We start from the raw sequence: 16,619 nt of genomic DNA on the forward strand, positions 1-16,619 counted from the left end.
AGACGGGAGGGGGCTCGCAGTGGAAGGGAGCCTGGCACGGGTTCTGCCAGCCTGGAATCCGAGGGGGCGGGTCCTAGTGAAAGGCGGAGAGACCAAAAGGGGGCGGGGATCAGGGGTGGGACGAGGGACAAGCAGAGGTTCAACGGGGAGACCCGAGAAGATGAGAAGGGGCGGAGCCAGAGAGGGGAGGAACCTGGGTTACAGGGGAGGAGCCCCAGGAATTAAAGAAACTAGGAAAGGGGATGAGCCAGGGGAAGGTGGGAGGTGGGACAAGGGGGAGGGTGGGTCCTGTCGTTGCGGGGGCGGGGCTCGGACCAAAGGGGCGAGGTTTGCAGGCCGAGGCCGCAGCTAGGGCCGCTGTGTAACTGCCCCAATCCACTGCCTCCCCCAGGTGCAACGGGACTCACGGAACTACAGGTGTGGGGCGGGGTGCGCGTGGAAGAAGGGACAAGGACGGGGGGTGCGCTGGGGCAAACATGAGATGGGGATCATGTTAGGGAAGGAGAGGATCTGGAGAAATGCTGGGGTGGGGGTGTGGAGTAAAACAATTGGGGGAGGAGTTGGGGGCTCAATGTCTGGGCTAGGAGGTGCATTCTCCAGTAGCCCTTGTGGGGGAGGGGTGGGAGTGCTTTGTGAGGGTGGGAAGTACAATGTGAGGGGTCAGGTCGCTATCTGAAGTGGAGGGTTGGGGATGATACTTGAGGGGGAGGGGATCTGAAGGGGAAAGAGGGGGCATGTTGTGTGATGGAAAAGGGCTGGTGGTCGAGAGCGTGGGAGGGACCGTGTGGAGGAAGAAGGGATGGGGCTGCGGGCACTGTGTGAGGGGAAGGGGTTGCAAGTCCCAACTGGGGAAGGAAGAACCTCTAGTGCTTTGAGAAAGCCTGGGGACATTGTAGAGACTCCAGGAAGACATTTGTGTACTGTATTTCAGGAATGAGGGTGATGGGATTAGTGAGGTGAAGAAGCCAGTCTGTAGTGTTCCTGGCTCCTCAGCTCCTAACTCCACATTCAGGCCTGAGCACTCTCAGGATCCAGGCCCCAGTTGCCACTTGGGGTTGTGTGACTGTCTCAGTCAACTTTGGATCTGTCTGGCTGACAGGTTTTTTCCCCTTAGGTGGTGTCCCTGGGGACCCTTTCCCCCTTCAGTTCCTCCTAACCCCCCACTCTAGTTCCTGTTCCTCCTAGAAGCTTGCCTTGGTCCCTATCTTCCCCCTCCTCCCCCACTTTGCCCTGCCCTTATGCTCTGGGTGTGCTCATTTCCCACTTCCTTCCTCGCCCTGGGGCCTGGCCTGGTCCTTGCCTGTCTAGGAGCTGTGCCCTGCCCCAGACTTTGTACTTGATGGCCAGAGACCTAAGTAACCAGCAGCAAGGCCCAGACCTCACCTTCACTACTACCAAGGTCTCTCCTAACAGCCCCCCAAGTGAGTTGTAGACTCATTTTTACCACTCACCACAAACTGGTTTCCCCACACTTTTCCTTCTCCTGAGTAGGGAACCCTAGGACCCTCAAAAATTCTGGGCTTCTGTGGGAGAGGGAAATGATGAGAAGTATTGAGGGTGTATGATGCATATTTTGAGAGGTGGGCCACTATTGTCGGTTGAACTTGGGAAGGGATGTGAGGTTCCAGTCTCTGCTGGGGGAGGGAGAGGGAATGGCTCCCCACCCTCCTGGCTTGGAAGCTGATTATCAGAACTGAGACTAGGGCCTAGTCCTCGTGGCAGCTCCTCTGGTTCCCTGAGGGGACTTGATGTAGTGCCAGAGTTCTTTTTGCCCCTGGGCAGGCTGGGAGAGGGTGAGAGAGCCCTGATTTCCCCATAGTGGCTGAATGAGTGTGACAGTGTTGCTGAAAGGGGCCCCCAGCCAGTCTCCTCTGGCTGAGAGACTGGCTGGGGAGGGAGGGGGTACTGAAGCCAGACAAAGCCGTGGGGTAGGGTGGGGTAAAGGAGGGCAGGCTGAAACCTTTTGAGGAGGAGCTGATTGCTATGGCAACACAGTTTCCCAGACTGTCTCTCTGAGAGGAGAGGCGGGCTTAGGGCGGACTCACTCCAGCTTCCTCAAGACTGAGGCATTTGTGCGAGTGGGTGGGGCGTGAAGAGAAAGGGCATCAGTTTGCTGTGCAGCGACTGGAGTATATAGACTTTCTGCTTCAGTATGAGCAGCAGGGCATTCAGATGCTTGGACCCATCCTCTGAAAAGGGATACGAGTGAACAATAACCATTAGAATTATAGCAGTATAAGGTTCGAGTTGTAGAGGCCCTCAATGGTTATTGTTTATACAAACTCTCTTTTTCAGATTTGGAAATTAACAAAGAGACTGAGATTTTCTCCAGGTCTCACAGTGAAAGAATAGGCATTAGGACCCAGGTCTCCTGATTGCTCTTCACTCAGCCCAAGGCTCCTTGTTTCTTTCAGCCAGTGTTTATTGAGCACCTATTATGTGCCAGGCACTGATGCTGATTCTGGGAATACCAATATGAACAAAACAAAGTTGCTGTTCTCATGCTGTTCTCCATTCTAATAGGGGGAGAAAGAAATGTGTGTGTGGTTGGGAAGGGAGAGAAATGGGGGGAGAGGGAGGGGGAAAGAGGGAGAAGCCTCAGCTGATGGTAACTGCTATGAAAAAAATAAAGCCAATAACTAAGGCCTGGGCCTATGGTAGTGGCAGTTAGATAAAACAAGGTGGGATCACCAAGCAATTATTCCTTTCCTACAGTGTTCTGTGTCTACCTATCTTCCCAGTAAGCTTTTACTAAGGCAAGTAGGGTCTTACATTGATACTCTGCAATTTTGTTCAGGGTGTTGAAAATTTCCTAAATCCTGTTTCTTAGCATTAGGGAACCAGCAAGGAAGTCAGTCCAAGGCAACTGGGTTCTTTTTTTAGGGTTTTTCCTCTGATCTGAGGTAAAGAGAAAGGAGGCTAGAGGAACTGTTACTTGTTTACTAAGTCTAGGGCACAGGGAGGAAGTTTGGGAGGAGACCCTCATTTTACTGTCCAGTGACAACCTCAGGGCCTTTAGGGCCCATACTACAGACAAGGTAGAAACAAGGATCTTGGGACTTCTGTGGCTTCTGAACTATAAAAGAATGCACTCCCGCTCTTCTGGAGGCACAGCCAGGGAGCCTGCCCTGGCTGATGCCAATTCTCCAGGGCCTCAGTTTGAGTCTTCCCTCTTTTGGTTCTGGTGTTTGCCTCTTGTTTCTGTGGAAGACCCCAGTCTTAGCAACCTCTTAAGTTCCAAACTGTCTGACTTCACAAGTGCAGAGGGAAAGGTAGACAGGACTGTTCATTTTCTGAGCTTGCGGGTAGATCAGCCCCTCTAAAAAGTATCTTTTAATGTCTAATCCTTGCAAAGTTTTCCATCTTTGTCATTTAAAGAATAAGAGAATAAGAATTAGAAATGCTGGTTCTGCTGCACTTGAAGTTGGTTGGGTCTGGGCTGGGCTTGGGGCCCAGTGACTCAGAATGAGGGTGGGGAGTTTCGAGGGAGCTGTGAGTCATGGGGGTGAGCTCTGTCACAAGAGTTGGGCATATTCCCCCCTACCCTGGACAGAAGCCTTCCTATCTCGTTTCCCCCGCGGTGCTCTGCCTCCTTGAACAGGGGCTTATGAATAGAAAGAGTACCAACAGAAGGGCTGAAGCAGCCTGATCGCAGAATGGAAGTTTAGAGACACAAAGAATGATGTCTAGGCTCCTGAATTAAAATGTATCCCTATCGCAAGAGCCCTTGGAGCCCCTCTAATGAAGGCAAAAAACATCAATATACAGTAAGAGGAGGAAGAATACTATTTCTCAATGGAAGGAGATGATTTCCCACTTCAAGACCTTTTCATCTTCCCTGGCACGAAGGAAGCTTCCTGGGCTTCAACAGCTCTGTGGTCTCTGGAGCTCTGGTTGGCAAGACACGGAGAGATGAATGGGAGTGGGGATATTTGGGATCTGATATTGAAAGAGCAAGCTGACTTTGGTTACTGTCGAACTTTGTCTATGAACGCCCTAGGCCTGCCTCTGAAGAGGAAGGGCGGGGTGAGAAGTGGGAGGCCTAAGTCTTTCAAAGGGTTAAAAGGCAGGGCTGAGAGCGGCTTTGGACTCCAGCGGCTGAGAGGTTAAGGAGATGGGCGGGGCGAACCTAGGTAGGCCTGCCCCCTTATGGACCAATGGGCATGCGTCTCTTGGAGGGGGCGTGCCTCACACTTGCGGTCGTGGGGAGGCTGGCCTCCTTTAGGCCAATGAGCATGGTCGTTGACCATGGGGGCGGAGTTTGAGGGGGCGTGGCGGCCGCGGCGGCCGCGGCGGGGGTGTGGGGGCGCTGGGCGGGGCGGGCTGCCCCATCAGCTGGTAGGAAATGGCCTGTGAGTCAGAGGGGCAGCGGAGTCGGCAGCGCGGAGCCGCGGCGGCCACGGGGAGGGACAGTCGCGGGGAGGGGCGCGGCAGCGGCTTGAGGGCTGCGGGCGCCAGGGCCCGCTAGTGTTGCACACGAAGCTGAGCACAGAAGAGCCTAACAGAGCAGGGCTCAGCCTGAGCCACCCTTTGTCTGGGTTGGGGGCCCGTGGCGGGGAGGACCGGGCATTGGAGGGGAGGGATCGGGACGGGACGGAAGGCCCCGGAGCAGCGGCGCCGCGGAGGAGCCAATTTGGGAACGGGGTGAGTGTGTGCTAGGGGGAAATAGCAAATCTCCGAAGCTCCACTAGGGAATGGGGCCTGTCCCAGGCTGTGGGGAGGAAAGGGGTGAGAAAGGACCTGGGAGGCTAAACAGGGGCTGGGAGGATCGCTCAGAACTAGGAGTCCTGGAGCCGAGGTGCTGGGTGAGTCTACTGGACTCATTTTGGAGGCGATGCTAAGATTTGCTTCTTTTCCACGCAGGGTAGAGGGTTCTAGGCAGAGAGAGGCAAGGGGTTGGTGAGAGCTGAGGTTAACCTTCCTACCCACAGTAGTGGTTCATGGCAACGGCCCCCCTAGCTAGTGTAGACGTGTGTAGGGACAAAATGTAGAGCAGCTGGCAGCAGTTCTTTCTGAATGACGTGAAGGTGGAACGCACATGGAGAGGAATTCTTCCTGCTACCTTCCTTGATCAAGGTAGAAATAAGTATCTTTAATACTGAAGAGAAGGGGAGAGTGAGTCTGGGAGCTCAACACCCACCTACCCCACCTCCCAGGCCTAGCAGGTGTCTGAGGGTACAGACCCCGTGGTATTCTGGGACTTGTTGTTTTTCCTGGCCTTGCTCCCTTGGCATGTTGGGAGCTGTAGTCTTTGCCAGCCACAGCCTGGCACAACTGTTTGACGCCTGCTGCTGCCCACTGCCTGAACAGAGTAAGATTTGGCCTACCCTGCCCCTCCCCCCCCAAGTCCTGCCCCATGAGTCAGCTTGAAGCCATGGTCTAGAGCCAGGCTGGCTGGATGGCAGGGAAGTGAGTCTTAGAGATTTTCATTGACAGGGCAGGAACTGAGAGGGCTCTGGGGTAATGAGCAGATGCCAGCCATGCTGGGGTCAAGTAGGGCATCATGTCATCACCTGGCTTCCCCAGTTCAAGGGCTCAAGAGATCAACTGTGATGACCTAGGCATGGAAGTGCTAAGGAAAAGGCCCTTCTTAAATCTATACAGTGTGGGTAGAGAAAAGGAGGGAAGAGATGGGTACACGTTGTACCCTCTTACATTGCTGCCTGCTCCTGGCGTTCTGCCCTTCCCAGACACCCCACCCACCACAGGGAAACAGAATTTTGTTAGGGCTTCTAGTTCTAATGAGAACTTGGTGAAATAGGATAGTGTAGGGTGCAGTGATGGGAACTTGGTATAGGAGAGTTTTTCAGCCCCTAGATGCAAAACTCCCCTTTCTCCCTGCCTCCCACCCCCATCTCTGTTGTTGCTGATTCTCCCTATACAATTAATCTCCCTGCTTCTCTCATTCTGGGAGTTTTTCTTTGCACTGTCAGGACTGCTGCCCAGATCTCTGGGGCTTGCATCTTACTTTTTTAAGCCCTGCTATGTGCTTACCCCTGTGCTTGGAGTTGGGCAGAGGAGTGAAGTATAAACCTATCCTCAAGAACCCTATGGTCAGGGCTTCCTAGGTGGCGCAGTGGTTAAGAACCCACCTGCCAATGCTCCAGGAAGATCCCACATGCCGTGGAGCAACTAAGCCTTTGTGCCACAACTATTGAGCCTGCGCTTTAGAGCCCTTGTGCCACAACTATTGAGCCCATGTGCTGCAACTCCTGAAGCCCATGCACCTAGAGCCCTTGCTCCACAACAAGAGAAGCCACGGCAGTGAGGAGCCTGCGCACCACAACGAAGAGTAGCCCCCACTCACCGCAACTAAAGAAAGCCCGTACACAGCAAAAAAAGACCCAACACAGCCAATAAAATAAATAAATAAATAAATAAATAAATAAATAAATAAATAAATAAATAAAATTAAAAAAAAAAAGAACCTTATGTTCAGTCTAGGAGAGGTCTTACCCACAGGAGCAAGCAAAACTATCACTGGGTTAAAGGAGATAGTGACACTGCCATAGGTGAGGTCTCAGAAGAGACAGATATTTATGGTCCAAGGTGGCCAGAGTAGGCCTTATGGAGAGGATGGCATTTGGCCTAGCCAAGGAGGAAGGGTAAGACTCGGATAGGCATAAGGGAATGTTCCATGAATGAGAAAGGGTTTTGTGGGTAGCAGGCAGCACAGGCTTCTGACCAAAGGATAAGCTTGATCCTGGGGGTAGTGTTTTCTCCCATGTAGGAAAATGGCCTTCAACTGGACATCCCCTTACCAAATATGGGCTCCTGAGGGTGGACTAGTCAGTGAAGACCATCTTGTACCCTGACAGAAAAGCAGTGGTTTGGGTTTTTGGGTATTGGATATGTTGGGGAAGAGTGGCGAGGTACTCCAGCTGTCTGACTGTCACTGTCTTATCTCTAGTTTGCAGGGCCTAGGGGGAGGGGTAGGCTCTGGAAGGTGCCTTCTAGCAGTGCTTCCTCCTCCACCCCACCCCCTCTAGACTTGTTTTTGGTTAGATTTGTTGCTTCCTGTTAAGGGGACAGACTGCTGGGGGCAACTGGGAGTTTAATGCTGAGGGGCCCACTTTGAGCTGACCTGAGGTATGTACTTCTAAGGAGTACTACTAGGGGTGTAAGTTTCTGAAAGACCTCTGCCCTTAGGGTTATGGGGTGCACTTGTCCCTTTAGAGATAGGTATATGGGAAGGAGTCGTGCAACTCAGTAGCCTTGACTAGGAGGGTTGAATTCTTGCTTTGGCCACCTCTCAGTTGGCATGGTCTCTTGGATCTTGGGGTATCTCATCTCTCTTCTCATTCAGGGCAGGAGTCCCCCAGCTGGTGGCCCTAAGTAGTTATCCTGCCTCAACGTACTTGTCATATCCTTATTACAATGAGCTAAGACCTGCCTCTCTGTGACTCCTTGTATAGCCCAGTTCTGACCACTGGGCCTGGATCCCAAGACTGCCCCTTCTGTTTCTGAAGGGCTCTTCATACTGGAGGAAGATGTCCTGAGGTATACTCTATTAGCCGACAATTGGAGAGCAGCCTCACCACTGGCTCCAGAGATCCTGACTTATGTCTGTTTTTCTCTCCTCAGGGTCCAGCTGAGCCTAGGAGCTGCACGGAATGGTGGCAGTCACCTTGCCAGCGCAGCAGGCATGGACCAGACTGCAAGCTAGGAGAGTGAGGCATCAGTCAGGAAGAGGGAACACACAGCTAGGCTTAAGGCCTCTTCATCGGGGTGAGTGCCAGGGAGATGGAGGGCAAGCAGGTCTCGTTAGAAACCTGAGCTAAATGTGTCACCTTCTCAGAAGTTCTGAGAGTGGCCTTTATATTCCATTAAGCCATCTGGGGATTTGGATACCTTCACCCCCAGGAACCTCAGGTCACCTGCTCAGACCAGGGGAGGATCTGAAATTCATCCGGGAGGGAGATGATTCACTGATTGCTCTAACCATCTTTTCTTCTCTTCTCTTGCACAGATGTCCCCAGGCCCCCCAGCCCAGGCCCAGCATAAAGGCTGTGGGGGGGGTCCCCCCTGATCCAAGGCGGGGCTTCATGCGCCACGTGCAGGCGGAGCCGTCTCCATCCTCAGAGCCAGAGGCTGGCCCTTCGCAGCCTGCAGTCAGGCAGGGGGCCCTCCAGGGTGGCCTGCTCATGGGCTACAGCCCAGCAGGGGGGGCCACATCCCCCGGGGTCTACCAGGTATCCATCTTTTCCCCTCCAGCTGGTGCCTCCGAGCCTCATAGGGCCCTGAAACGGCCGGCCCCACCCACTGAGGGTCCCCGGGAGCTGAAGAGAGGCCCTGGGCTGGGGGCCAGAGAGGGACTACCCCCTGAAGAACCACCTACTGTGGGGCTGTTGGGCCCAGAGGGACTGGGGCTGGGACTGGGCGTGGCCAGCCAACATTTCTGCCATCATGGCCTCTGTGTTGTGGAACAGGGAGGTAGCGCCACCTCACCTTGGACTTCAGGGGCCCGGAGTCCCCCCTGGCCCCCATCAAATGCTTCCTGCAGTACTTTGCACACCAGAGACTGGGCTTCCCCAGATCCTGGGGGACAGGGGTCCCTGGGGGAGTCCCCAGGGCCAGCCCCTACGGGACAGCTGCACACACTTGACACTGATTTGCACAGTCTTGCACAAATAGGGGGTGAGAGCCTAGTGGCTGGGGTGGGCAACGGGGGCAGCCCCTGGCCTAGGGAGTCCCCTGGCACTGCCAATGGGCACAGGCCCGAGCACACACCCCCTGGCCCTGGACCTCCAGGCCCCTGCCCCACCAAGCGAAGGCTGCTTCCTGCTGGAGAAGCCCTGGATGTCAGCTCTGAGGATGAGGGGCCAGCCCCTCGGAGGCGCCGGGGAACCCTGGGCCACCTTCCTGCTGCCAACAGTTCTAATGCCAAAGCCACACCCTTCTGGAGCCACCTGCTGCCTGGGCCCAAGGAGCCTGTGCTGGTAAGTCAGGAGAGGGAATGGTCCGCTCTTAAGTGAATATCTGCGTGGGGAACGGTGATGGGCTTGGAGGGATGCTCCTGTGAGAGCTTGTGATGAGCCCCTGCTCCAAATATATCTGGCCTGCAGCCAGTCTCTTTCCCTAATCTTTCCTCTCCATAGGACCCAACAGACTGCAGTCCCATGGGGCGGAGGCGGAAAGGTGCCCATCGCCTGAAGCTGTAAGTGACCAGCTTCTCCCTGCCCTTCCCTGAATTCTCTTTCCATCCCCAGGGTAGGAGACCTCAGGGAAGAAGCCCTAGGTAGTAGCAAACGGTGGGGCCCAAGGACAATAGCAAATGTCCCAGAATACCTCCAGCCAACCCACTTCTGTGTCCCCTCACCTACCAGGAACTCCCTTCGAAGCCTCCGGAAGGGGCCAGGCCTGCTGAGCCCCCCCAGTGCCTCCCCTGTTCCCACCCCCGCCGTCAGCCGTACCCTGCTGGGCAACTTTGAGGTAGTTCCCCTTGGATTCCTTGACTGGGGGGGTCTTGCGGAAAGGGCTGGTGGTGTGTGGCTTGGATGGATAAGGAAAATAGCTTGCATTTGTCTCAATGTGTTTTCCCACCCTAACCCCAGGAATCATTGCTGCGAGGACGCTTTGCACCATCTGGCCACATCGAGGGCTTCACAGCAGAGATTGGCGCTAGTGGATCCTATTGCCCTCAGCATGTCACGCTGCCTGTCACTGTCACCTTCTTTGATGTTTCTGAGCAAAATGCCCCGGCTCCCTTCCTGGTATGACCTGACTTCAACCCAGAGTTAGCTCATGAGGGGCATGAGGGCTTGGGGCTGGACAAAACAAAAGACAAAGCAAAAGACTTTATCGGGAAGAGGCACCCAGGCAGAGAGCAGCAGGGTAAGGGAACCCAGGAGAACTGCTCTGGAGGTATTCTTCAGACATTCTCACCTAAGAGTCAGGGCCAGGTGGGGAGAACTCTAATGTGGGCAGGGGCCAGGTCTAGGAATGAGAGATTGTAGCGATGGATGAGTATTCAGGGATCTCCCAGACCCTACCTTGGCTGATGGCTCTGTGGCCTTCCCAGGGTGTCGTGGACCTGAACCCCCTGGGGAGGAAGGGTTACAGCGTGCCCAAGGTGGGCACCATCCAAGTGGTGAGTTTTCATGAGGGGGAATGAGAGTGGGGAGAGGAAAACATCCCTTAGACCCTACCAACCTCACCTGTCCTGCCCCCAGACCTTATTTAACCCCAACCAGACTGTGGTAAAGATGTTCCTCGTGACCTTTGACTTCTCGGACATGCCTGCTGCCCACATGACCTTCCTGCGCCATCGCCTCTTTTTGGTGCCTGTGGGTGAGGAGGGAAATGCTAGCCCCACCCGCCGCCTCCTCTGCTACTTGTTGCACCTCAGGTGAGGACAGGGCCCAGGGGCACCTGGGGAGGAGGCCCAGGTATCCTTTCCACAGCCCAGGTATGTCTTCCCTGAATAGGATCTCTCCTTGCTTCTCTATAGTCTGGGCTCTTGCTTTGATCACCCTGTCCTCCCCCAGGTTCCGGAGCTCCCGCTCAGGCCGCTTAAGCCTGCATGGAGACATCCGCCTGCTTTTTTCCCGCCGGAGCCTGGAACTGGACACAGGGCTCCCCTATGAACTGCAGGCTGTGACTGAGGCCCCTCACAACCCACGTTATTCACCTTTGCCCTGATTGTCAGCGCCCTGAACCCATGTGGGCCAAGGACCTGCCCATCCTGCTCCATCCTGGACAGAGCAAACATGTGGAGAGGTGGCGAGAGACCCTTTAGGCTTGCATTAAAGCCCTCACCATGCTCATGCCCAAACTGATTATTTGGGTATTTAAAGCTTCTGATCTTACCACACTCTGCCCTATTCTGGGTACTCCACGTGCCTGCCCCCTCCCTTGGATTTCCCAGGCCAGCTGAGGTAGTGGGGAGGAACTGGAGCTACCCTAAGGTTGTCCTAAGTTCCCAGGCAAGTCATGCCAGCGTTGCCTCCCTGTCCGGGGCAGGGGCCACTTATTATTTTATTTATTTTTAATTTATAATTTATTCAAATTGGATTGCCTTGGTAACCTCCCAAACCTGATAATTGGCATTGCCCCTCCTCCTTTCCCACTGTCAGATATTGCTCCAACCTCAGGAGTTGAAGAGGCTGATATGGGGGCTGTGGGAGAACTGCTGTCCCTCAGCTGAGAGCAGAGAAGTTACCCCAGAAGGACTGAGTCGCCAGCCAAAGACTCAGCTTCCCCTGTCCTTCCCTATTCCTTTCACTTCCCTGAACCTCTCACCCCTCTCTGAAAGCCAACTATGTGTGTGTGTGTGTGTGTGTGGTGTGTGTGTGTGTGTGTGTGTGTGTGTTGAGGGGGTATGTGCGTGAGAGAGAGAGCCCGTGCATGCAAGTGCACACACACAGGGGTCAACCACCCCTCAACTAGGACTCCAGACTCTGGTTCTCCCTCTCCTGCCTGTATCTCCTTGCTTTGGGGTCCTGACTGAGGAAGGCGTTCAGGGGACAGAGTCAGGGCCAAGGACTGGGGTGCTTCCTCTCACCTGGCCAGACTCTGACCCACCTACCTCAGTTGGGGTGAGGGGCACCCCTCAAACTCAGTCATGTAGTTACCAACTACCCCATTCCCCACTCTAGACTCTGACCCAACCTTAGGCCTGATGCCTGGGGCTGGGCTAAGGGGAACAAGCATTTGCTGAAACTTGAAAAAAACAAACAAACAACAACAAAAAAACAAAAACAGGAAAAAATTGTACCTGGTACTTTTTTTTTTAGAAAAAAAAGAAAGAATAAATTCTTGTTTGGAAACTTGAGCAAAGCCTTACTTTTTCTGTTGGGGAGAGCATGGGAATGGGGATGGAGGGCCTAAAGCTGGGACTCTGCCCTTTCCCCAGGGAAGAGGCCTGAGGCCAGAAGGTCTTAGGCGAGGCCCCCATGATTCTTAGGATCTGGTCTTGCTCTTTTCACATAATGGGGTGGCATAGTGGGAAAGGTTCTGCCATAAAAGGTGAACTCTGAATGTGGATCTGGATTCTTGTACTGGTTCTATTGTCGATGATTTTTAGCTCCTCTGAGCTTCAGTGCACTGAAATGTAAAATGAAGGTGACAACGCAAGTCTCCTAATGGATGTGCCAGAGCATCAGGGATGTGTGCAGGGTAACATGCTCCAGAGAAAGCTGAATGTTAGGGCTGTGTGCTGGACTCTGTATCCAAAGGAACCTGGCCTGATAGACCCTGACGGGGTAGAGGCAGAAAAAGCTATGATGCCTTGGGAGAAGAAGGGAGGGAGAAATCTCAGTCCAATCACCGGGCAATGTTAGGCCCAGTCACCATGGCAACGGGAATGGGGTCAGTCCCCAGTGGGAGGGCTGGGTACAACACAGCAGAACTACCAGAGAATGTCACTATGGCAACCACGGACGAGTCAGCGCCAATCGCCTGTCGCTATGGTAACACATGGGGGAGACTATTCGCTCAGAAGGGTAAACTGAGTCTCCAGCGGGGGTAAAGAATTCTGTGGGAGGCTTTTCTGGGCCACCTGCATGCGAAAAATAGCCTCCATTTGGTCACCGTGTTCGGGATGTCAGGCTTCATCAGCGAGACCGAAAACAAACTCCAGCCTTGGGCACTCTGGAAGGTATGCGGCTCCCAGCGAGCAACTTGAGGCACGCTCCTGCCAAGTAACGCTGATTGGCTGAGGGGGGAAGGGGGAAGGGACGGCCGGAAGTACATCCGGGGGAGTGGAAATATCGGAGGAGAGGCTTGGGTCTGGGCATCTAGAGCGACCGCTCTGCTCCGCGTCTCGTTGGTTCCGGAGGTCGCTGTGGCCGTGGGAAATGCTGGCGCGCGCGGCGCGGGGGACTGGGGCCCTTTTGCTGAAGGTGAGTGCAAGGCATCCTTCTCTAAGGGTCGGGCCAGAGATCACCTGGGTCTTCAACTGGGAAGGGCCCAGATTCTAAATTTGGGGAGAGAACTGGGCTCGGAGGTTGTGGTACTCATGTGAGCCCCTTTCCGAGACTCTTTAGAGTTATGGTTTAGGGACATGCCTCGGGAACAGGCACCGAGGGGGCGGGATGGTCGGCCTGCTGGGTCTCTGCTAATCCTCGTCTTCCCTTTAGGGCTCCGTGCAGGCTTCTGGTCGCACTGCACGCCGCGCTTCCTCTGGATTGCCCCGAAACACCGTGGTGCTGTTTGTGCCGCAGCAGGAGGCCTGGGTGGTGGAGCGAATGGGCCGATTCCACCGGATCCTGGAGCCTGTGAGAACCTCTTTTGCCCACACCAGGCCAGCCTGAATCCCAATTCCCTCACGATATGGGGGGATGGGGTGAGACCTCATTAGGGCCTGCGTTCACTTTTGGCTTCAGACACCCCAGGACAGACCTGGCAGGGCCCAGACCACTGACCGTCATACCCATCTTACCACATCTTCCTATTGCCCTAGCATCCCACGGGTCCTGTGTTGGGAATCTCTTTTATTCACCCTCTCAGCTCCACCTGTCATCATGGAGAAGGCCACTTTGCTGGCTCCTATTCCCTTGATTCTCCCTTCCATTCAGAGATCCAGCCTTACATTCCTATCCTTACATTCCCGTCTACCAGTGACACCCCAAGCCTTCTGCTTTTCTGGGCAGAATCTGTGTTGATTCCTTATCCACTCCAGGCCTAGCTTGGATCCCAATCCTACAGTCCCGCGTCCTTCTGAAGACCTGTGACTCCTCTTCCCAGGGCTTGAATATCCTCATCCCTGTGTTAGACCGGATCCGATACGTGCAGAGTCTCAAGGAGATTGTCATCAACGTGCCTGAGCAGTCTGCTGTGACTCTTGGTGAGAGGTGCAGGGCGACATGGGTGCTCTGAGGCCATTAGGATGTGGTGGCAGGAGAAAGCTGATTGGGACCTGAAGTCCTGACCACCTCCTTTCTCTCCTGCTCCTGCACCTACAGACAATGTAACTCTGCAAATTGATGGAGTCCTTTACCTGCGCATCATGGACCCTTACAAGGTATCTACCCCCAGCTTTCTTCAGCTCCCGAGTTGCTCTCCTCCCTGGAATCCTGCACCCAAACTACTTACACCATCCATGCCCCTTTCAGGCAAGCTACGGTGTGGAGGACCCTGAGTACGCTGTCACTCAGCTAGCTCAGACAACCATGAGGTCAGAGCTCGGCAAACTCTCTCTGGACAAAGTTTTCCGGGTAAGGGGGTCTGAGCCAGAGATAGGGTGTGAAGACACATACCTGGCACTCTGAGTCCTTTCTGGGGATCAGTCCTGGGACCTTCTCAGCTTAGCCCCTTGATAGTTGGACTGAAGCCACGGAGCTTACACCTCTCTTCCTCCAGGAGCGGGAGTCCCTGAATGCCAGCATTGTGGATGCCATCAACCAGGCTGCTGACTGCTGGGGCATCCGCTGCCTCCGTTATGAGATTAAGGACATCCATGTGCCACCCCGGGTGAAAGAGTCCATGCAGATGCAGGTGGGGGCCCGGGAGGGATGGGGAAGAGGACTTCAGGATGCTCCAGTTGCGTGGGGATCTCGACACCCTTCCCTGTTATGATGGGTGCAATCGCAGGTCTCTGTAAGAGTTTACTTTTGCTCTGGTTTCTTATTGATGGGGGTTGCTGGGGGCTCCTAGGTGGAGGCGGAGCGGCGGAAACGGGCCACAGTGCTGGAGTCTGAGGGCACTCGAGAGTCGGCCATCAATGTGGCAGAGGGGAAGAAGCAGGCACAGATCCTGGCCTCCGAGGCAGAAAAAGCTGAACAGATAAATCAGGCAGCAGGTCAGCAGAGGGTGGAGGCTAGGGGATGTACAGGGCATGGGTCTTTGAGGGTTGGTACTCGGACAGGAGCTTTGGGGTACCCTCACCTCATAGGTCTACTTCTGTCTCTTTTCTTCCAGGAGAGGCCAGTGCAGTTCTGGCCAAGGCCAAGGCTAAAGCTGAAGCGATTCGCATCCTGGCTGCAGCTCTGACACAACATGTGAGGGGCCCCCTAGGTGGGAGTCGGGGACAGGAATTGGCAGTAGAAGAGGTTCTCTCATTTTCCCTTGGGAGAAATTCCTGCCTTTTTTGGTTCCATTGAGCTACATTACATGATCTCTTGTATTGTGATCTGCATATCCTCTTTCTAGGAACCTGACTTCTCTCCACTTCCTTCCCTTCTCCCTCTCCAAGTCTGTGATCTCTGATTTTTATCTTCCCTGTGGCCACAGAATGGAGATGCAGCAGCCTCATTGACTGTGGCTGAGCAGTATGTCAGCGCGTTCTCCAAACTGGCCAAGGACTCCAACACTATCCTGCTACCCTCCAACCCTGGAGACGTCACCAGTATGGTGGCTCAGGTTAGAGTGCCCTGAGGACCCAGCATAGAGCACCGATGCCAGAGACTGAGACCCTACCACCACCATCATCACTTTCACCACAGAGGCTTTTAGAGTGCCCTGACCCTGAGACCTACACCTCTCTTTGTCCCCTGAATGAGACACCCCCACTCATCCCTGGCGATAGGGAACCTCTTGAGACATCTTTTTTTTTCCCCCAGATACCTGTATTAGTATTTTGAGGGTGACCCTGCTCTGGTAGTTTGTAACTTTCCTAGAACTGACTCCAAAGCTTATAAGACTGAGGCTTGAGAGAGAGAGGGAAAACAAGCTTACGGGCCCCGGCTCTACCTTCTTCCTTTGAGCCGTTGGTGGGTTGGGCTATGCCTTCTGCCATGTGTCCTCATGGCTCTCTCTCGGTCCCTCTCCTCAGGCCATGGGTGTGTATGGGGCCCTCACCAAAGCCCCGGTGCCAGGAGCCCAGGACTCAGTCTCCAGCAGGAGCAGCAGAGATGTCCAGAGCACAGATGCAAGTCTTGATGAGGAACTTGATCGAGTCAAACTGAGTTAATGGAGCTGGGCTTGGTCAGGGAGGCTGCGGACAGGGAAGCAGCACTCCCAGACTCTGGCTCCAGCCTCCCTGCCAAGATTTTGGTTATTATTTTTTTATTTGAACTTTAATCATGTAATAAACTCACCAATGGTATACCAAAACTGTCCTCTTTGATTGGGAAGTGAAGTTAGGAAAGTCACCAGTGTCTTCCTTGGATGACCACTGCCACCTCCAGTCCTGTCAGATCTTGGGAACTGATTCTTCCATGAACAAGAATGAACCTCATGGAAAGTGAAATCATCTTGCCTGTCTTCAGGAGAAGCTGTGGGATACAGGGGAAGGTTTAAGCCACATGTCTACTGAACTTTCAGCTGAGGAGTGTAGTACCCCTTCTTGCTAAGCATAGGGCTATGAATTTGAGCAGGTGTTGAGTTTTTTAAATGGGAAAGAGGACGACCCTGGTAGAGGAGTGCTGCTGAATGCTGAAAGGGTCCTCAGGGACTGAGAACACTCATTCTTTCATTCAGAAATATTCATTGATGTCTACCATGTGCTAAGCTCAGTGTTAGACACAGGTTATAGAAGAACCCAAACTCAATGGTCCCTGTTTTCACAGGAAGCAGGCAGAAATACAAAGTGGTAAGTGCTGAGGTGGAGGAAAGTTCTGGCTGAGGGATCCCGGGGGGAAGAGCTTGTCACTCTTTGGGCAGCAAGGTTACCAACTCTGCCATTGGGCTCACGCTGAAAATATCAATGCATTCATTAGGCTGCAGTTTGGGACTGGAAT

At 54.0% G+C, this 16,619-nt stretch overlaps 2 protein-coding genes across 8 annotated transcripts; both read left to right on the forward strand.

Annotated features, from left to right (window-relative positions):
- Positions 1-287: 287 nt before the first annotated feature.
- ATOSB (atos homolog B) lies at positions 288-11,766 on the forward strand. Of its 6 annotated transcripts, none has more exons than XM_057725035.1 (10): positions 4,377-4,644; positions 5,028-5,076; positions 7,585-7,728; positions 7,970-8,939; positions 9,099-9,157; positions 9,327-9,432; positions 9,555-9,713; positions 10,022-10,090; positions 10,173-10,348; positions 10,488-11,766. In XM_057725035.1, the coding sequence occupies exons 4-10, from the start codon at positions 8,046-8,048 to the stop codon at positions 10,639-10,641; spliced, it is 1,617 nt and encodes a 538-aa protein (XP_057581018.1). In that variant the 5' UTR covers positions 4,377-4,644; positions 5,028-5,076; positions 7,585-7,728; positions 7,970-8,045; the 3' UTR covers positions 10,642-11,766. The 6 variants fall into 6 exon arrangements, with proteins under 6 accessions (XP_057581014.1, XP_057581019.1, XP_057581018.1 ...); XM_057725034.1 differs by lacking the exon at positions 5,028-5,076 and adding an exon at positions 7,416-7,500; XM_057725031.1 differs by lacking the exons at positions 4,377-4,644; positions 5,028-5,076 and adding an exon at positions 288-417.
- Positions 11,767-12,445: 679 nt separating this feature from the next.
- On the forward strand, positions 12,446-15,994 carry STOML2 (stomatin like 2). 2 transcript variants are annotated; one of them, XM_057725255.1, is made up of 10 exons: positions 12,446-12,842; positions 13,080-13,217; positions 13,687-13,786; positions 13,905-13,963; positions 14,055-14,156; positions 14,302-14,436; positions 14,596-14,740; positions 14,860-14,939; positions 15,172-15,300; positions 15,713-15,994. In XM_057725255.1, the coding sequence occupies exons 1-10, from the start codon at positions 12,798-12,800 to the stop codon at positions 15,848-15,850; spliced, it is 1,071 nt and encodes a 356-aa protein (XP_057581238.1). In that variant the 5' UTR covers positions 12,446-12,797; the 3' UTR covers positions 15,851-15,994. The 2 variants fall into 2 exon arrangements, with proteins under 2 accessions (XP_057581238.1, XP_057581239.1); XM_057725256.1 differs by having other exon boundaries at positions 12,703-12,842; positions 13,622-13,786.
- Positions 15,995-16,619: the final 625 nt, after the last annotated feature.

This window comes from Hippopotamus amphibius, chromosome 2, assembly GCF_030028045.1.
Source record: "Hippopotamus amphibius kiboko isolate mHipAmp2 chromosome 2, mHipAmp2.hap2, whole genome shotgun sequence".
Classification (NCBI taxonomy): Eukaryota; Metazoa; Chordata; class Mammalia; order Artiodactyla; family Hippopotamidae; genus Hippopotamus; species Hippopotamus amphibius.